Source organism: Camelus bactrianus, chromosome 17, assembly GCF_048773025.1.
Source record: "Camelus bactrianus isolate YW-2024 breed Bactrian camel chromosome 17, ASM4877302v1, whole genome shotgun sequence".
Taxonomy (NCBI): domain Eukaryota; kingdom Metazoa; phylum Chordata; class Mammalia; order Artiodactyla; family Camelidae; genus Camelus; species Camelus bactrianus.
In genome coordinates, this window is record NC_133555.1 from 15,572,408 (window position 1) to 15,594,190 (window position 21,783).

The 21,783-nt window shown below is 40.1% G+C and overlaps 1 protein-coding gene across 1 annotated transcript in view; it reads left to right on the forward strand.

Moving 5' to 3' along the window:
- The first annotated feature begins 6,733 nt into the window (after window positions 1–6,733).
- SHQ1 (SHQ1, H/ACA ribonucleoprotein assembly factor) overlaps window positions 6,734–21,783 on the forward strand; it is an 88,710-nt gene continuing 73,660 nt past the window's right edge. The window contains exons 1-5 of the mRNA XM_010970593.3: window positions 6,734–7,015; window positions 10,750–10,814; window positions 12,350–12,472; window positions 13,513–13,676; window positions 21,492–21,604. Of these exons, the coding sequence (XP_010968895.2) occupies window positions 6,873–7,015; window positions 10,750–10,814; window positions 12,350–12,472; window positions 13,513–13,676; window positions 21,492–21,604 (608 nt within the window). The 5' untranslated portion in view covers window positions 6,734–6,872. The remainder of the gene's footprint in view (window positions 7,016–10,749; window positions 10,815–12,349; window positions 12,473–13,512; window positions 13,677–21,491; window positions 21,605–21,783) is intronic.

A 21,783-nucleotide genomic window follows, 5' to 3' on the forward strand; every position in this document is an offset into this window, starting at 1 on the left:
TTCTCCCCCTGGAATTTTGACACATCTAGATAGTCAGTTGCTCAAGCCAGAAATCAGATAGAAGCTATCCTCAATTTCCGTTTTCTTCACTTCATCTGTTAGTTATCTATGGTTGCATAACAAACTACCCCCAAATTTGGTGGTTTAAGATAATACATACAGAGTCTCATGCTTCCTGTGAGTCAAGAATCCAGCACAGTTTAGCTGGATCCTCTGTTTCACAGGCTCACAAAAGGCTGTAATCAAAATGTTGGCCCACATCTGGTGGTCTCATCTGAAGATTCAACTGGTGGAGGGTCTGGTTCTAAGCTCACTCACATGCTTGTTAGAAGGACTGGTTTCTTTCAGGTCATTGGACTGAGGGTTTCTGGTCTTTGCTGACTTTTGGCCAGAGGCTGCCCTCCATGCTTGCCAGGTGGCCCTCTCTAATCAGGATAAGCACATCAGAAGAGACAGAGAGAGAATGCTATCTGGACAGAAGTGACAAGTTTTCTCCGAAGGAAAGAATCTGGCTTTAAACACCATAGTATCTGCCCAGATATTTAGGGTGTACATATCATGGTATTTTTGATGCCAAAGGAGAAAGCTTATCTAGATTTAGACATGGAATGGTGATTCTATTTCTTTAACCAACTGGGGGTTCCTGGAGATAAGAAACTAAGTCTTAGCCTCGAGTATTAACTTTTGCCACCCACCTGCTATGTGACCATCCCCAAATCACTCCATTTCTCTGGGTTTTAATTTCTTTATCTTTAAAGAAAAAGTTGGTTGTACTAGATGGTTTTTATAATCCTGTTCAGATGCAGAATTCTTTCCCTTGGCATTCATCACGCTCACCAGTTTGCCCTAGACTCTTTTCCAATCCCATTGCTTGTTGCTTTATTTCTTGTATCTTCCATATCAGATAAGGTAAACTGGTTTCACTCCACTTATCTGTACTTTTTTTCCTGTGAGCCTTTGCTCAGGCCCCAGACTTAACAGAGATGAGATTTTTCTAATTGTTCCAACCCTCCCCAACCATCATTTGTCTATCTTTGGATCTCTCTGACTTAATTCCTACACTCTACTGTCTTTCACTGCTATTCCATTTATCCATTACTGCATTTCAACCCCCCACTCCCAAATTTTATTTCAACTTTAGAGAGAAGTACTTATAATGAGTTTACAATACACATAATCAACAGAAATTGTTTCAAATTGCAAAGGGACCTATTTTTCTCCTCCTTAGACCTCATAGTTTTGTTGAGTATTTTCTCTACAAGGTTGGTTTTCTTCTGAGTGGCTGCAAAAATCAAAAGGCATTCAGGAAGATAGAATCCTGACAATAGCTTTAAAAAAAATACAGGCAAAATCATGGATTTAAGCCCCCTTGGTTTAGAAATGCCCGGAAATGACACTGCAGAAAAATTAGGAGGCTGTAGAGTTAATTTTGGGCATTTCAATATTGGAAGCAAGACAGGTATTCTAGTCTATTTAGAAGGGTAGACCTGTAGCATGGATGGCATCTTAGACTGGGGCTCCTGGAAACAGACTCTAAGAAGGACTATTGAGTGCAGATGGTTTTGTGGGGGATGCTCTTGGGAGATACACCTCCCAAGAGGAAGTGGCACTGGCACCCAAAGCCTCCACCAGTACTACAGGGAGCTTTGGAGCTGGGATGGTTTGCAGAGTTGTCCTATCTGAGGCAGGGAGGTGGGGCTTTGTAACCTGCATTAACCATCTAGTATGAACTCTTCTGGATTGGCTTTATTTTCTTTTGACACATAGAAGTTCTTAGGTAACTCTCTTATCTGAGTGGTTTTATCACTTCGAAAGGCAGAGGGTATCTGGTTTTGGGATTTTTTTTAACTTTTCACTATTTTTTAAAATTGAAGTATAGTTGATTCATAATGCTGTGTTAGTTTCTGGTGTACAGCAAAGTGATTTAGATATAGATGTGTGTGTGTGTGTGTGTGTGTGTGTGTGTATTCTCTTTCAGACTTTGTTCCATTATAGGTTATTAGAAGATATTGAATAGAGTTCCCTGTGCTGTATGGTAGGTCCTTTTTGTTTAATCTGTTTTATATATAGTAATGTGAATTAAAAAAAAGATTATTTATGTTAAGGATAATCAGATTATAAGAACTTTAAAAAAAAGTAACATAAAAACTTGTCATGTATTCGCCTTGGATGTTGTAGATACTTTTCTCCAGCAGTTTTGCAGGAGCATAAGGAATGTTAAGAGGTTCCTTAAAATGTGTACAGAGTTTAGGTGCCCTAGACCTACTCCCTAGAAGCAGAGCCTGAGACAAGGATTTGGATGCATGTGATTTATTGTGGGGTGTTACTAAGCAGAAACCTGTAAAGGAGGAAGTGAAGGACAGGGAAAGGGGAAAAGCTGAGTGCGGATGTGGGCTCAGGGAAAATCTACTCTTGACCTGATCCCTTAAGGAACTTTGGAGCATAAGCCACACTGGAGTCATCTGCCCCTTTAAGGCAGTCTTCTGTAACCCATACCAGTCCTCATGGTTGTGGGCCTGGGGTGGGTGAATGTGGTGGTGGTAGTGATTACTTCCTGGAGACTCCCATCAATCTAGAGCAGTCATTTTTAACTGTGGGCAATTTTGTCCCCTAGGAGACATTTGGCAAAGTCTGGAGATATTTGTGGTTGTTACAATAGCTGGGCCGGTACTGGCATTGAGAAATAAGAGGCCATGGATGCTGTTAAACATCTTACGATGCACAAAACGGCTTCCTGCAACAAAGAATCTGGCCCCAAAATACCTGAAGTAGAGAAACCCTGGATTAGGTCAAGTCTTTGGAGAAGAGGTCATCTAGAACTTTTTCTGCCAGTGACAGATGGGCTCCCTGGTTCCATAAAGAGTGTCTGGGCAGGGCATCCAAACAGTGCCTCTCATGGATGTCTTTTAGGTGTATGGCATTAAACAGTGAAGGAAGTTCAAAATGCTGTTTGGTTAGCATTCCCTTGTGATGTGCATTTCATCTACTGGGATGGGACTAGCATCTTGAAATATATGTTGCTAAGCCCTTAGCTATAAACTGCACAAAAATGTCCCATACACACACACACACACCCCTCACTGGGATCAGCTATAGCTGGTTTAGATTTCCTCACTGAACTTGTATAAAACTGAGACTAAATCTTACCTGAAATACCCATTAGTATGTTGTATTACTGCTAAAGCTGTGCTTATTTTGAATGGGCTGAAGGATTGGTATATTGATTGAAAAAAAACAGTTGTACTTAACTCTAAAGGGGTTTTCAAAACATTAGAGACATCACCAGTGTCAGACTGCTCTGTATGCATCCTGTTGGGACCATCCCTTAAACCTGTTTTACAATCTAGTATTTATCTGTAAGTTATCCAAGCCCTCTTAGAATCAGTTTATAACTTAGATTTGCAAAACTCAGGATATCTAGTCCCATTGTATAAAAAAGGATATTTTTTTTAAACTTAAAATGTGTTATCGAGTTTGTATTCTAACTTTTGTATTTTTATTCTAATTTTATGATCTATGCTTATGATTCTACCATTGGTTTCATATTTTTCCTCTCTTGAAATGAATCTCACCTTGTTCACTTTCTAAGAGTTAACAATATTAACACTGACAAATAAGAAAGGTACAATTATGATATAATATTCTTGACCAAAAAGTAGTCAAAATAAAATATTATAATGCTATGTTAGGTGAAAAAAGTGAAAATATAGAGTATGATACCATTTTTGTTTAAAATCTTTCTGTACTTTTATGAATAGACTGAGTCTGAAAAGACGTATACCAACATAATAACAGTAGTTAAGGTACAGTTTTCAAGTTCTGTGTAAGATCCCACCATCTCCCCAAAATGGCTCATAGAGAATGAACTATAGTTATAAACAGCTTATTCAGGAAGCTATTTCCAATATAGGTTAAAACTGTTCTGACATAACATTGTCTTAGTTGCCTATATGCCTGCCACCTTCTGGAAACAAGGGGCACTTCACCATTAAAAGACTTCAAACAGTAGAACTTTGTGATATGGCTGAAACTGAAATTGTTTATAGAAAATATTTTTTAAACGTAACATTTAATTTTGAAACTTGTGGATCAAAATCAAGACCCAAAGAGGGAATAACTTAATATAATTGGAGATGCCACATTATACACTTTTTCTCTATAAATTGGCCACAGAAAACAACTATTTTTAAAATAGTGAAAAGCCATCCAAAAGTAAACCTTACAGAGGGTATAGCTCAGGGGTAGAGCATTTGACTGCAAAAGTAAACCTTAAGGAAATGAAAGAACAAACAAAATACAACAACTTTTAATGCTCAAAAATGATGAAAAATTTCATTCCTGCTTGTTTTCCCTCTAAAGCAGAGTTAACAGGAAATGTTGAAATAGGGTCTTTATTTTCAAGCAACAGGAACTCAGTTAGATCTCTAAATCAACATTGGTATGTTTAAAAAAGCACCCAAGAAAAATAATAAAATAATGTTGCAGATTTACATTTATAGTGTGATAATGTCTCCATGCACGTACAAACATAAAGTAACAGGGTACCTAGAAATGCATATAGAAATATAAAGTCTGCAAGAGTGGCTAGAGGGATTGCCTTTGGGGAGGCAGGAAAAAGGACCAAAGTTGGACAACAATCAAGGGAAATTTATTTGTAATATTCTGTCTTTTAAAAAGGAGAAAGAGTTTTTAACTTGTGTAATTTACCACTAATTAGAAATACAAAAATAAAGTGAACTATGTCATGCAAATAAAATAACAACAGATCCCTGTTATATAGTTGCATCTATCAGGATTTTGTGATACAGCAAATGCAGTATATATTTCCTATAAATAAATAAATAACAGTGGAAATGTACTATATAGTCTGTTTATCTGTATTGTAATCATGTGTCTGTGTTGCCAAACAAAGAATATCCAGGAAGTGCACAGCTCTACTTTGTAAAGTGTTTTCAAATAGAGTTTTCTCATGCATAGTTTCAGTCTTAGTTAGTTCCTTGGCATTAATAATTTTAAAATATTAATGCTTGTGACATACAGGAATGAGGTCCCATAATAGATATAAGGAGTATTTGCAGGGAAGCTAATTTGGAATAAGGCCTATCTCAAGGGACCTTTTGAGGGCTTTACTAATTCCAAGTTTATATCAATTCATTTTCAATATTATTTGTAAGGCTTAATGTAGTCTAAGGCAGGGATGTGGTAACAATGTGAAATGAGGTGGGTAGGTGGTCAGCTCTGTAGTATTTTATAGCTTAGGCTCAAGAATCAGACTCACCTGGGTTTCAATTCCCATGGCACCACTCAGTAGCTGTGTAATCCTGTGCAAACCACGGGGATATATAATGCTTAGTTCATAGAGCTGTCAGAATGGGACAATGAAATCATTATAAAGGATACGGTGCAGTGGATACTGAGTATTCAATCAATTCAATTAATCCCTCTGCTACCCAAGGAATGGATGAATTCGTAAAGAGTACTTGTTAAATTATTTTACACATAATCTCTTATTTTGTCGTTATCAAAACTCCCAGATTTAAGCAGAGTGATTTTTATTTTTATTTTTAAATTTTATTTACTCCTGTTAATATGTTTTCCTGAGTCCTAACTAATTTTCAAGACTCATAAAAAATTGGGGGTTGAAAAGGCTTTTGACGTTATCTGGCTCACTGTCCCCAGAGATGACTTTCACCTGTCTTCCACTGACATTTAAAACCATTTAAATACATTTCCTGAACTACTTTAGTTACTGGTGGAATAACAGGAAATGAAATGAGAGGCAAGGCCACGGGAATACTCGGGGGAAGAGGGGAACTAGTGGGAGAGACACTAGAAGAATATGACCAGCACACACTAAAAAGGGGAAATACAAGGAAGAGAAGGAAAAAAGACAGAAAAGAGGACCTCGAATAAGTGTAAGGAGAAAAGTGGGAAAAAGAAAGAAGGGAAAGTACAGAGGCACTGCAATTCGTCAGTGCTGGTACTAACAGGGTTTAAGAGTCAGACGTGCTGGGGTCTGGTAATTGTAAAATGCATGACTATGAGACATATTGCTTAACCTCCGTAAGTTGTGTTCTTCGGAGTTCGTAGCGTAGACTAAATAAGTGAGATGGACGCTCTCTGAACGAGAAAACTATTTAAATAAGGAATAAGGAAGAGGAGGAAAGTGGCAGAAAAAGATAGAGGCAGAGGGATGCGGAGGCGGGGAGTGAGGAGAGAGAAACAGAGAAATACTGAGAGGGAGAACGGGGAATTGTTGACAAAGCAGGTGAGAGCTAAGGAAAACCACAGTAACGATGCTTCTGTGGCTACTGCGGTGACTGCTCTAACACACCGGGCATTGACAACTTGCCAGGTACGTTGTTACGTACGTTGTACATAATTTCATGCTATCCTCACATCACGTCTGTGCCGCTAGGTTCTATTCTCATTTTATAGAAGAGCTATCTGAAGCTTGGAGAGGTTTTCTATGTTTTCCAAGGTCTTACAGCTGGGAATTGGCGAGACAGGATTCAAACGCAGGTCTTACTGCCTGCAAAGCCAAAGCTGTTAAAATCATCCGTAAGAACCTCCAAAGAGGCTTGGTGGGTCTAAGGCGAACTCCTGTCGAAGTTCTTCCAAGTATGCCCTGGGTTCAGTTTCTACTCACAAAGCCTTACTCACCAGGTCCCCCTCCCGACTAACCGAGTCCCGTCTCCATGGAGATCGGCGTGGGGCGGGACTTCCTCTCACGCACGAGCACTTCCGTCTCGCGCCGGAAGCGCCGTACCTAGCAGATCTGGTACTTCAGCGCGCGGAGTTGGAGAGTTTGAGTGGCGGGACCGTGGCGGCTGCGAGAGTGAGCAGTTTGGGCACCCGAGTCTGGTGCGGCGATGCTTACCCCGGCGTTCGACCTCAGCCAGGACTCCAACTTCCTGACTATCGCTATCCGCGTGCCCTACGCCCGGGTCTCTGAGTTCGACGTCTACTTCGAGGGGGTCGACTTCAAGTTCTACGCCAAGCCGTACTTTCTCAGGCGAGTTCTGGGTGTCTGGCCCTGGGAAGAGCGTGTTTTGGGCATTCATTCATTCCTTCACTCATTGAATAACTGCCTATCGAGGGAGGCTGAAAGGACAAGGGAGCACTTCTCGGCGTCATTACTGCCTTTTTGAGGTCTCCGCAGCAGGTGCCTAGGAAGCGAACCGTTCGAGGCGTCTGCTCTGGATGCTGCAGAAGTTCATACCCTTCTTGAGCATTCTTACAGCCCCCCCCCCCCCCCCATGGAAGAGATTGCGGAGCCACTTTAAAACGTGGAGTTTGGGACCATATCACCTTACAGTGTCTGTCCTGTCTCCCTAGTTTTTGCCTCCTTTTCATTTTTCTTTTAGCTCTGTGTTAGTTCTTGCCCTGGGACAGCGCCTTCTGACTTCCTACCTGACCGGTCCGTTTGATTTTTCTCAGTCCACGTTCTGTTTCCAGACCCCTTGGCTGACTGCTCCCTGCTATCTGAAATTTTTGCCCTCCTTGGCTCCGTTGACGCCAGAGTAGTCTCTCCTACCTCCTCGTTGTCTGCTCCTTTTCTATTTATCTAATTTTGCCCCTTCTTTGTGGTTGTCGTCCACCAAGCCTCAGTGAGGGGCCTTCACCACCTGTCAGTTTGCATTTTTCTCCTTGCAGAACCATAACAGCAGTGGTAACAGCTAACACTTAGTACCCCCCTTCTGGATGGCGCGCAAGCAGTGGGTTTCAGTGGGGGGGGGGGGGTTAATTGCTTCTGCGCATTATCATTCTGCCTGCACAGCGATCCTTGGAGATAGACATTATTATTAGCCCCATTTTACTAAAGACACTACCAGATTATTCTTCCTCAACATTGTCAATACCTTGTTCTCTCTTTTCTGCAGAGGGAGAATCCATTCTCATCTTTCTCATTCAAGTGTGGTTCTAGCCTGTCTTCCCTGCCCAAGTACTTTCAGAATACAGACATTCCTCTTGAGTCAAGCTGGTTCCTTTGCAGTTTTACTCTGATATCCATTAGGCTTTAACTTAATCCACCTGCTTGAATACCTGCATAGCCCTCTTTCTTCACTCATTCACTTCTTTGCTTGATTTATCAAGCTAATGTTATGTTCCAGGTTCTGTTTTCAGTATTGGGGATGTACTAGTGTCTTTTGTAGTTTACGGTCTAAGGGGGAGAGAAAAACAATAAATGAACAAGTAAGCATGTAACTACGAATTGTGGTAATTTCCCTGAAGGAAAATAAAGTGCCCTAATAGAGAGTAAATGGGAGCCTGGGTTTATATAAAGTGGCTAGGGAAAGCCTTTCTGAAGAGGTGATATTTAAGCCAAAACATGAAGAATAGGATGATGATGATGATGGTGTTAGCAAATATTTATTGAAGTTTTACTCCAGGTTAGTGCTTTATGTGAATTATATCATGTGATTTTAGGATAGTCCTGTAAAGTAGGCTCTGTTGTTTACCTGTGTTAGAAATGAGGGATCAGAGGCTCAGAGAAAAGATCTTAAATGAGATAGGATCATAAAATAAAGCAAATATAGTAAAATAAAAATTTGAGTATAAAAGCCACTTGCTTAAGTTTGGGAGTTTTGATGAAGACAAAATAAGAGGCTATGTGTGAAGCAATGTAAAGAATACTCTATACAAATTCATCCATTCCTTGGGCAGCAGAGGCTTGGGAGTTGGGCACATGTGGGTCTCAGCACACTTAAAATTCTTTGACTTTTGGCACATTATTCAGTCTCAGCTTCCTAATCTGTAAAATGGGACTAATACTAGTGCTCTTGAAGAGTTGATGTGAAAATTGAGATAATGCCTGCGTAGTCCTTATTACCATGCCTGGTAATTAACTATGTGTTCAATAAATAGTAGGTATTATTATTTATTAATGGGACCTACTGTTGCAGTTAACCTGTTGCCAAATAATTGATCAAACCCAATGATGTAAAACAATCATTTAACTCCCTCTCCTGGTTTTTCTGCATTAAGAATTTGGTAAGAGCTTGTTTGGGCTGTCCTGGCTGGAGGTCTTCAATTTAGTTATAGTCGCATGGTAGCTGGACCTGGGACAGGAAGGGCCAAAGTAGCTGGTGACTGATAAGATGGGCAGAGGAGGGAATCTCTTTTCTTGTAGTCTCAGGACCTCCCTATGTGATCTCTTTTCATGGTCTGGTTTGTGATTCCTTCATGGAGCTGGACCACTACTGTAATAGCTGGAAGTTTAAGTGCACATGTTCCAGGGAGAATCCGTATCACCTGTAATAACCTAACCTCCGAAATTACACTGTCACTTCTGCTATATTGCATTGGTTAAAACAGTTCCAGAATCTCACTCAATTTTAAGGGGAGCAGACATAGATTCACTATTGGGAGGAGTGATGTGAGGTGGGTCATCTTTGAAAATACAGTTTGCTGCAGAATGCTAAAGGCAAAATGTCACTGCTCTCCTTGAAGAATTGAGAATGTAGCAGGGAAGCTGATCTGTGAACAAATATGATCTCTCCATCATGCATTAGGAATTTAACTCTACACTTGCAGAGAGTTTAGGAGAAGGGAGTTGATAATAATACCTTACGTTTTCTGGGTGCTTGCCTACTGTACCTGTCACAAGGCATTTGGCATTATTTGTTTCTCACGGTAAGTGTAGGACAGATTCTGTTATTTCCCCCTTTCTATTGATGAGGAATATGAGCCTTGAAGTGAATTAACTTGTACAAAGAAGGTTACAGAACTGTTAAATGGCAGAACTGGGACTCAATTCAGATTCTGATAGTAAAGTCAGTGTTTGTACCCATTATAACTAACCAGTTTATTCGTAACTGAATTCTTACGCTGGGTTTAGAAGGGATGTTTTGTTCAGAAAATGTCGTACCTCCAGGAAACATTGAGATCAAAGGTAACTAGGTTGTAAAGCCCTGGCCCTTTTGGGGTCTGCCAGCTTCGATGATGATGATGATGATGTTGGTGTTGGAATAGGAAACAAGGGAAGGAGGATATGGGAGTAAAGGAGGTTCATATTTTAAGTTTGGAATGAAAAGGAGCTGGCCTGATACGTAGTACTGATGAGTTTAAGTTATTTAGTCGGTGTCAAGCAGCCATAGAAGCTTTTTCCATAGAAAAGGGACAATCAGCTTTCTGTTTTAGAAAAATTCTTTTGGGGGCCTCAGTGGAAGACTGACTGACCCAGGATAAAACTGCGAACAGGGAAATCAGTTCATGTCCTTTAGTAGAAAAGGGGGAAATCCCTATATAGTAATAATGAGATTTGAGAAAAACACTTTTGCTTTCTGCTTTTTTTTTTTCTAAGTGGTAATTTGCCCAGTGTAAACAATTACTTCTGTTGGTTCTTATTCTTTCTCATTTTTGGTTCTTTTTTTTTTTTTGGAAACCAGTTTGTACTCTTTTATTCAGCCCCTGCTGTGTCAGGCAACAGGTATATAAATAACTCTCATTAGGAAGGGGAAAGTACTATCATGTAGTGGTAACTTATATTTATTGTGGCTTTTGTTTTCAAGTATCTATTTTATGAGTAACTAGTGAGTATTCAAACAGAAAGATGAGTCATTTCTGTTTTCTTTTTTCTTAGCTAGTGAAGACATCTAAGTTACTTACTTTGTAAAATTTAAAAGCCAAGGAATTTCCTTTTAAAATGGTTAACAGATTTCACTGGTAGATGTATGCTATCACTGATGGCCACTTATGATACTTTATAATTTAAGGACTTCATGAGACCTTTTATTAAATCTGCAGATTAACCCTTCCTGGAAGAATTGTAGAAAATGGAAGTGAGCAGGGATCCTATGATGCAGATAAAGGTACTGCCTTTGGAATTTTTGTTAGTTTTTTCCTTTGGATTCTTCGTGTTAGAGTAGTTACATAATAATCTCCAGATACTGTAGGGACCTTTGGGTGTGTGGCAGGTGCTATCTGTCCCTGTCACTCTTTATTGTTTCTTAATGTCCAGAGCCTATAATTCATGGATTTCTTAGCAATTACTGTTTCCTCAGTCCTTTAAAGTACTTCACAATATTCTTCAGAGTTAAATTTGTTAAATACTCTGGCTCTGTTTTCTAGAAGTTTTGTTTTCTACTCCTTCCTCCATTTAGTAACTGTTTAAAAGTTAAAGTTAGGTTATGGGAGGTGGCCTGTCAGAAAAGATATGGATGATTTTTGTAAGCTGTGAATCAAATTTTTCTTGTACAGTTTTCAAACTTAAAATTTAATTACGTGTAGGAGAGAGAGAACTTTCCATAGGGGGCATTTAAAGGCTGATTGAATTTTCATCTCTTAATTCATAAGCCCTTCATTTCAGCTTGCCTTGAAACTGTTTATTTTCCTTATATAGAAGTCACTGGATTTTCCTTTGTCACTGGATCTGAAATAAGAATACTCTCATTTGTGTAATAATAAGTGTACTCTTGTGCGATTTATTCAGTGAATATTCATTGACCTCAGTGAACTAGGGTAAGGGAGGAAAGTTGGAATGAAAGAGTTAAATGACAAAGTTTTAACCCATAACACAGTACAACTAATGTGATAATGAAATATAATGAAGCTGCCTATCTAGGTAGTAAATCTGCTTTTAATTGCAGATATGTTGCATACTGAAGCAAAGTTGTTCACTTTTGAAAGTACACAGGGTTTTAGGAAGGTTGTCTATGTGGAAATATTTAGGCTTAGTTGTATTTGATATATTAGAATACGGTTAAGTACACTGAAAGAGCTAAAATGTTTTAAAATGTAAGGGTAGTGAATAATGTAATCCATTCATGGGAGAATCTAGATGAAGCTGATGAACCCAGTCAAAGAGAGGAAAGAAGCACATACGTGGAATTTGTGTCTGTGTTAGACAGACTTTAGGGATATATCTCTTGAGATATCGAAGAACTGCATCAAGGCATCATTGCCTTTTGAAAGATTTTGTGTATTTTTGAAACTACTGCTATTCTTCATTGGATTAGATATCCTGATTTTTTTAACCCCCTAGTCCAGAAATAAATTTTAAGAGTAGCTGCTGGCTGATTCTAAGCTATTGCCTTTTCAGTTGAGTTTGGGACTTGAACTTTTAGTATTATCAAGAGGTGAAGGTGGTATTGGGTATGACTGAAACATTCTGTGGCTTTAACAGATTAATTTCTCGTAGACATGACAGCTGAATCAGTGGTTTAGAAAAACCTTGTTTGAGCTTTTTTCCATGTTGAGTTTTATTCATTCACTATATAATAAGGGCATAATTTTGGAGCTCTGTGAAATAGATTTATAGTTTACCAAGATATCCATTTCTTGGGTATATTTGTGAAATCTTTGAATTTTTTAATCTAGCTAAGCAGGAAACAAATTTGTCTTTAAGGAATTTTTACCATTCGGTTGCCCAAAGAAACTCCTGGCCAGCATTTTGAAGGACTGAACATGTTAACTGCTTTACTGGCGCCAAGAAAATCCAGGACTGCGAAACCACTTGTGGAAGAAATAGGTATGCTTATTGCAGTTGGGAGGAAGTACAGATAAACAGAATATTCAGAATGCTATGTGTTTCTAGAGGAAGAAGGATATGGCAAATAGGAAGTTGGAGTAAATACTTGAGGTGACAAGATAAGGAGGTTGTGTGACAGCATGTGAAAATAGCTCATTTGGTGACACATAATTTAAAGACATTAAACAACTCTGTTGAACCAGTAGGTCAGTCATGTTTTGTGACCAACTGAAACAACATTTCTGTATTTAGCACAATATTGGCCTCTTGAGCTAAAATCAGAAGTGTACAATTCAGTGTCAACGTAAAGCAAACAGCACGTTGGTCAAGAAATGGCACATTTCCAACACCCTGGAATCCTCCCCTGTGTCTCCTCCTGGCTACTTCTCCTTTCTTACTCTCTGCAGTAACCACTGCCTCTGTTTTGCCACTTTTTGACTTGTGTATGTAATTCATACAGTAGCTGTTTTTTTGTTTTTTGTTTTTTTGTTTTTTTTGTCTGGCTTCTTTCACTTAAGATTTTGGTGAGATTTATTCATATATAGCTGAGGTCTGTTTGCTCTCATTGCACTTATTATTTATTTATCCTGCTACTGATGAAACATTGGGTCGGTTCCAGTTTTTTTTTCTTTGGCTAATAAGAATAGTGAGGCTAGGAGTGGGTGAAATAGGTGAAACGAACTGAGATGTACAAACCTCTAGTTATATAATAAGTAGGTCATGGGAATGTAATATACAGCATGAGGAACATGGTCAAGAGTAGTGTAATAACGCTACGTGGGGACAGGTGGTTACTAGACTTACCATGGTGATCGTTTCATTATGTTTGCAAATGTCAGACCATTATGTAGTACACTTGAACATAATCTTGTACATTAACTATAGCTCAGTATAAAAAAAAAGGATAGCAGGGCTACGCATATTCTTGTGTGTGTCTTTTGGGGTACATGAACAGGCATTTTTTCCCCCTATACTTTTCCTTCCCCAGGTTGTGCCTAGGAAATCCAGTGCTTTAACAAATTAGAATTTCACACATTTAGGTGCTTCTGAGGTTTCTGAGGAAGGAGTAGAAGATGACGATGATGAAGAGTTCGATTGGGAAGTTGAACAGTCCCCCTATGAGGAGGTACCGGAGAGTGCTTTGAATCCGGAGTGCCGCTATGGTTTTGGGAACTTACGATCGGGAGTGTTTCAGCGGTTGCAGGTATGTTTTTCTAAAAGACCTTAGTGTATAGGGTTTTACGATTTGCATATTTTAACTTCAGTTCTGCTCATACTTGGGGTTTTTTTTATAACAATTGTAGAAGGTGATGTATTTAGAGCACAAAGCTCAGCTCCTGGGATATAGTCATTACACAGATGTTCACTCCCTGCCGTTGCGCTGGCTGTGCTGCCCAGTCTTAACTGCCCTTGCAGGTGGAAGATGTCCTGGTCCTTTCTTTTTTCTCCATGTCATTCGTTATTCTGGGCATGAAGTTTCCAGAATACAAAACAGAACCAAACCCCTCTCTCCTCATACTTCCTGAAAAGCTTTATGTTTGATACTTCTAAAAAATGAAAATCATGTACTACGTACGGCATGATGTCTCTTCTGTTCTTTTATTTAAATGGGCCAGACTATTCCTGGTGAGAATGGATTTGAGTCTTTTGCTCAAACTGTTTATTTCTTGATATACTTGGTAGGCACTCTTGTCCATTTACTTTCATGGGAGTTGAATGTAATCTCTTGTTGAAATCTGATCATTTATTGGTTAGGCTAAATGACATCGCTCTTTCTCTTCCTCAGACAATGTCAGAAATTCTACTTCATTAATAAAATGGAGAGGAGAGATTTTGGATGATTTTGTACTTAACGTTGTTAACGTTATGGAAAACGTATACCTAGAATGTTACATGATGAAAATGTTTGTGAACTGCTAATTTGGGGTCTTATGTTTTTTGTTTTTTTTTAAATGAAGGAAGCATTGGTGAACAGATTTGTTGTTGTTGTTGTTGTTGTTGTTGTTGTTGTTGTTGTTTTTACGTCATCCCTGTCTGGGTAGAGGATGTTAAGCCTGCTTAGAATGTAGTTTATTATAGTAAGACATATTTGAGTCTGCTGAGGAAAAGTCAAGGACCTGTATTTTAGGCCCACTTCTACCTCTGGTTAGATTTGAGGTGCAGGCCAATTATTTGACCACAAATAAGTTTCATCTCCTCTGTAAAATAGTGATTAAATTTGCTCACCTACTTTATAAGGCCATTTAGAAAATTGAAGGAGATGCTACATTGTGAAAACTCTGAAAAAAAGAATAGGATGCTAGAAAAACCTCTGCCCTTGAGAAATGTAAAATGCTCTCAAGGCTCCTTAAAGGGAACAAAATTGGAATTTACTTACAAGCAAATAATGCTGATGAGATACTTACTTCAAAAACCTTACATGCTTTTCTGCTGAATTATGGTTTCTCCACATTCTCTCTCCCTCATCACATTTCCTGGTGGTCTCTGAGGTAGACGTAGACAAGAATAGAGTCAGTTTTTTCTACAGGAGAAACGACAGCAAATGGACCTCAGTTGTTTGGCAGAGCTCGTTTGTGGTCAGTCTGTTTTGGGCTTGCCCATCTGAAGCTATAAATGAATGAGAGAAAAGTCACAGGCTGAGGACAGATTGTAAGTTCGGATTGAAAGTGCTTCCTGAGGCCAGGGAACTTGGTTTCTTAATTGCTGCTGCTGTTGAGGAGGGGCTTCTGCCATGTTGCCGAGAAGATGCAGGGATGCCATGATGTGAGCCTAGGCCAAGTCCCTGTGAAGTCAGAAGTTCTTGTATCTATTGAAATTGTTAAGTTGGTTTAAGAAAAAAGTTACTAAGAAATTTTTTTTTAAATCTTTTTGAATGTCTTAACTAATGCACCAAATCTCTAGATTCCTGTTACCCAGTTTAAAAAATAAAACCATACTCGTGTTTTGGAGCCCTGTGTATCTCTTCCTGACTGCACCTGTCTGTTTTCCCCTGAGAAAGAAACCATTGAATTTAATGTTTATTATTCCCGAACATTTAGCTACATTGTCTAAAATCATTAAGCTGTTCTTCAAATTTTAATTGAATGAACATTGTTGTTCCAAACCGTTTGAATGTGTATTTTCCTCAGTGTAGGGGAAAACAAAGTGTGCACTTGAGAAAATTCTAAAAGATAATATAAATAGTAATACTGCTAACAGTACAGGTGTATAACCCCACATGTGCCGTACAGGGATCACAGAAAGTTCTGAAGCTAAAAGTTTTTCATATTGAGTTTGATGACAAAACCTGATCTGAACTGATGTGAGTCTTTAAATGGTTTTACGGGGGTGTTTTTTGATCCCACTTAGTGTGCATTTTCAAAGATTTTGCTGTAGAAAGAGTAATGAATTTGAGTACAGGGTGCTGCCCCAGACTTCTTACAGGGGGTTAAAGAAAATGTGGTATGTGTGTACACCATGTTACTTTTCTGAACTTTTCAAAATCTGAATCCCAAAGCTCACTTCTCTCCAGGGGCCTTGAGTGACCCACATGGACCTTCAGTGACTGTGCAGTGGCAGCTAACAGCTGCTGGGCCCTTGGGAATCAGCTCCATGTTGGTATTCCATCAGGGCCTCACCACTTTTGCATGTGCATTTTACAGCAGACAAACCAATGTAGTCGTTAAAGACCCTTGTGCTTTCTCATATGAATTAAATATGTGGTCTCTGGTGTCCTTCCTGACAATGAAGAAATATCAGAACTTTTGAAACTCATATGTGAACCAAGATGCCAGTAATTGAAGGACACTCGCTCTGAGTTGTCAATGTAGATGTGTTTCATGAGATAGTGCCACAAAAATCCTACATAGTTGGTATTCCCTGCAGAGTTCTGTGGCAGTTCTATTTGTGACATTCCTATCACGTGGTTAAAAGCTGAGTGATCATGTAAGAGTACCATGTAAGATCTTTTTCTACAAGTAAAACAGCTGGAGGGAGGTGAGACCCTTACTGCATAAATAAGAGCTTTGAGTACAGGGTGCTGCCCCAGACTTCTTCTGTTTCAAAATGAAGTATTTAAGAAACCACCATTTTCTCAAGTAGTGAGAAGATGTTTTTCTCATAAGTTTATAGTTCCTCTAGTTCTATCTTTGGATGAGAAACTATCCATAAAGTTTTGTTGTCTACTTGAATTTTACTAGTATTTCTACAGTCTCTTTTTTCCCCTCATTAAATGAAATATAGCTTCATTTTTCCCTGATGATAAAAGCAATATATATTCATTATGAAAATACAATATAACAAAGAACATAAAACATCATCCATAATTCCAATACCCAGGTATCTTCCCTGAATTGAATAATTTAACCTTTATATTGCGGGGGAGGGGGTACAGTTTTTATTTCTTCCCCCCAGCCATTTACAGAGAGTTTGCTTGTGAACTTTTATATTTTATACTGGTACTGAGAAGAAAGTAAAAATATTTTTTGCTGAAACAAATTCTTTGTCACCCCTCCATACACACACCCGTGCACGCGCGTGCACACACACACAGTCTTTTTTCCTTTCTCAAATCGCTGCCAGCCACAGGGCGCCTTTGGAATACTGCCCTGGCTGCTCCAAGTCAGCAAGTCAGGACTTCACAACAGGCTCCTGGCGGCGGTGGCTGCCAGCAGCAACAATCCTAGAGTTTCTGGGCGCCAACCCAGCAAGCTCCCGGGACCACCGCTGCCAGCAGCCGCAGGACGCTGGCTCGCTGGCCCTTTGCTGGCCCTTTCCTTCCCTCAGCTACACTGGGAACCTGAGGCTGCTGTTGCCAGGAGACCTACTGGCCTGATGGGCACACAGTTTCTCACTTTCTTTCTGGAAAGTCTCTGCCTTCGCTCTGCTGAATTTACATTAGCCTGATTTAAATCCCGTATGACCTTTTCTTGGCAGAGTCTGTCTTTCAATAGCTCTAATAGCGGTGACCATAGTAATGCTTTAAAAACAAAGGAGAGAGAATCACATTCACCCTGCTGCGGTGTAACATTTCCCATCCTCTTTTCTGCCTTCCCTTTGGTTGACTGATGCCTTAGACAGGTTTCACTACCTTAAGCTAACTTTAAACTTTTTAGTTAGTTCCAGTTTCTCTTGAGGGTCCAGTTTGCACAGGGCCTCTGCAGATGCTCGTGCAAAGGACAGGCCTGTGCGGGGCTTGCACTGCTGTGGGTGTCCATGGTCTGCAGGGTACGAGCTGAGTCTGGAGAGGAGGGAGAGGAGGAGAGCAGGGACCTCATCTGTGTGTTTATTTCCGGGCCTCCAGCACCCAGAACAGCGTCTAGCTCAGAACAGGCCCACTGTTTGCTGAATGAGTGATTTGAACACCAGGCCCAGTGCTGGGGGTACAGTGAGAAAGAAAGAGGACCAGATCCCTGCCCTCAGGGAATATTCTAGTGGGGAGATACAAAGTAATCATGTAAAGCACAGATAAAGAAGATAATTTCAGATGGTGACAAGTGAAGGAAAAGGGGAGGTGATGTGGGAGATAGGGGTACAACTTTGGCTAGGAGGTCCCAAGAAGGCCCTTTTGAGGAGGCGACATTTGCTCTGAGTCCTGAATCATGAGAAAGGTACTGAAAACACAAAGATCCAGAGTTCCAGGAACAGCAAGAAGTCTGATGTATAGCTTGGGCATATTTGAACCCAGAAAAGGTGGGTAGGAGATCTGATTGAAATACAAGACAGGCTAGATTATGCAGAACTTTGAGCTGCAGTGAGAGGTCTGGGTTTATTCTTGAGGCAATTAGTGTTTTGAAATGTTTGTGGTTACTTCAGTCCAGTTACCCTCTGAAATGTGAGTCTGAAAGATTACACCCCGTTGGTGACCTTATATCTGGTCCAGGTGAAATAATGAAGCGAGACATTTTAATCTGCCCCCACTTTTGTCTTTATTGCTACTTGCAAGTGAGGAAGGTGAAGGGGAGGGGTAGGGCTCTCAGTAGGAAGTCAGCCAGTGAGCAACAGGGAACAGCAATGGAGCAGGGAGTCAGAGAGAAAGGCAGCTGACACTATGAAATGATCAAGCCCTGTACTTATACCTTCTCCATATTATTTCATTTAATCCTTGTAACAGCCTATGGGGACGGAATGATGTCCTCCGCACCCCAGATGGCCATGTGCTAATCCCAAGAACATGTGAATATGTTACGTTATACATGATTAAGTTGAGGATCTCGTGATGGGGAGAGTAGCCTGGATTAGCCAGTTGGGACCTATCTAAACTCAGGGTCCTAAGGGGCCTTAGGGAGGTAAGAGAGTCAAAGTGAAAAAAGAGAAGGCGTTTGATGATGGTACCCAGGGAGAAGGCGTGGTGATCAGGGGCTCTCAGCCCAGGAGTGAGGACAGCCAGCCTCTAAGGTGGAAAAATGGCAAAGAGACTGATTGTCCCCCAGAACCTCCAGAAAGAACCAGCCCTGCTGTCACATTCATTTTAGTCCAGTGAGACTGACTTGGGACTTGCGACCTCTAGAACTCCATGTGTGATGTGTTAAGCCACTGCGTTTATGGCAGTTTGTTACAGCAGCAAGAGGAAGCTCGTGCCCAGCCCCGTGGCAGACATGTCTCTGGCTCATTCACAGTGAGGCAGTCGAGGCTCAGAGAGGATGCACAATTAGACTATTTTGTCTAACTTCAAATTCACATTTTTCCTATTTCATCAGGCTGTTTTCAGAAGTGAGGGGGATGAGGAGAAGGCTGTGTGGGGGGCAGGGAACTCCTTGGGGCTAGAAGGAAGAAATTAGGGGACTGAAGGATGCTGGGGAGGGGGGCTTGGGGTCCATGGGTAGGAAGGGGGTCTCAGTACTCATCTGGCTGAGGGGAGTCCTGTGGATCCAGCCAGTCCTCTCCCGCAATACCTCCCTTAATGCCCCTCGCAGCTTTGGGGCTTGGTGCTGATTTCAGGCAGGTGAGGAGGTGAGGAGGAGTCCAGGTGGTACTGCCCGGGAGGAGATGTTTCTGATGGATTATGCCAGAACTCTGCAAGCACTTTCCCATGGAAGCTCTGCTTATAAACTCTTTGTATTGTGAGTGCTCTGTTTCCAGTTTATTGTGAGTTGAATAAACTTGTGGGCTGCCCCGAGAATCTAACTACTACTTATAATAGTATGTCCATAGGAAAATACATTCTAAGTCTCCCAAAAGTAAATTGTAGAAGAGCTTTTGGAATGCAATTTTTTTCCAAGTTTGGGGACAGCCTATAATCTGGTTTTTGCCTAGAATGTTTATACTTAAAAGTATTAAAATGTTCTGAATGTAACTTCCAAAAAGTTCTCTGGGCCCTTTCATTGTTCTAGAATGTGCTTATTAGGTTAAATGTTGTTGGTATTACTTGAGCTGAATGGACTGTGGTAGGAATGAGAGTTTGTTTTTTTTTTAATGCAGAAATTTTGATGTTGGGGGCAGTTCTGTATTCTGGTCTCTCCCTGGCTGATTCTGTATAGTTTGTTTTATTGTAGTGATTTTGCTGAACTGCAGCTGTCGACTCTTAAGTAAAACTTTCACTGATTGCTGATGACATGATACTATACATAGAAAATCCTAAAGATGCCACCAGAAAACTGTTAGAGCTCATTAACAAATTCGGTAAAGTTGCAGGATACAAAATTAATACACAGAAATCTGTTGCATTTCTATACAACATTGAAATATCAGAAGGAGAAATTAAGGAAATAATCCCATTTATCATTGCTTCAAGAAGAATAAAATACCTAGGAATAAACCTACCTAAGGAAGCAAAAGAGCTGTATTCTGAAAACTGTAAGATGAAAGAAATTGAAGATGACACAAACAGATGAAAAGATGTACTGTATTCTTGGATGGGAAGAAGCAATATTGTGAAAATGACCATACTACCCAAAACAGCCTGCAGATTCAGTGCAATCCCTGTCAAAGTACCAGCGGCATTTTTCACAGAACTGGAACCAAAGCATTATAAAATTTGTGTGAAAACACAAAAGACCCTGAATAGCTAAAACTGTCTTGAGAAAGAAGAATGGAGCTGGAGGAATCACGCTCCCTAAGTTGAGGCTGCCGTTTACAAGCCTGCTTTAACAGTCTCCCTCCGCAGCTCTTCACCAAGTTGTTGCCCTTTATTTCTTTTCAGCTCGTATTCTTCAAGCTGCTTCCAGTTTGTTTACTTGTCCCTTGCGATTGGTAGTAGGAATGGGAAGGCTGAAGAAAGAAAAAAAGAGCTTTAGGAATATTTTGCTTTGTACAAGGTTTCTTTCTTTCGTAATTTGCATCAAAAGAAGAAAGACCATGTGGTATCCTAGGCCGTTTTACTAATGCACCTGTTTCTCTAGGGCTAGGCTCAGGAAATACACTGTGTGTCACTATGTATACATCTAAGTGAAGATGATTACAGTAAAGTTGAATTATTACCTAGGATTAGATTTTTAAATTTTCAAATGGAAAGTCATATATGTCAAAATTGCCCTTAAAAATTCTTGTTAGGGGTGAGAAGAAACAAGGACATAAATATAGAGCCCAGAGTTGGCTTGGCCTTAGGGGATTGACTGGAAATACTGGATTTGTGTTCAAGGGGAGTATTTACAGGGACACAAAAGTTATTTAACGTTTGGTTTGCTGATGTGGCAGCCCTGGCAGGAGCAGCTCCATCTTGGGTCTAGAAATTTATTTCAGCTTGCCTTTCACAACTTCCAAATCTCAAGGAGTAAATGGGGAATGGGTGGAGAATTAAATGTTTCTGTTTGCTTGCAAGGGTTTATTCTGTTATGTTTTTCATGGTAAACTTTTATAGCCTTAATATATGTTAATCAGTTTGTTTGTTCTAAGGATTAAGTGAGATAATCTATGTGAAAATTAATAGGGACAGCAAGTAGTAGGTGTTTAGCAAACGTTTGCTGGAGTGACTGAATGTCATAGGTGGTATCACAGCTTGCTGATCAGTTTCTTCCTATGTTTTGGCATTTTGTACACAATTAGATTTTTCATGGCTGAAATAGGAGATAACAATTATTCTTTCTTGCCTGAGTGTTCTTAGGATGAATTGAATGATGTTATCGATATTAAGGATCCAGATTTCACTCCTGCAGCTGAACGAAGGCAGAAACGCCTGGCTGCTGAGCTGGCCAAGTTTGACCCTGATCATTATCTGTGAGTATTGAGGGTTTTTGTTTTTGTTTTTGTTTTTTTGCAGGGGGGTGGAGGTAATTAGGTTTATTTATTTACTTACTTTTTTTAGAGGAGGTACTGGGGGTTGAACCCAGGACCTTGTGCATGCTGAGCATGCGCTCTACCACTTTGAGCTATACCCTCCGCCCAAGTATTGAGGT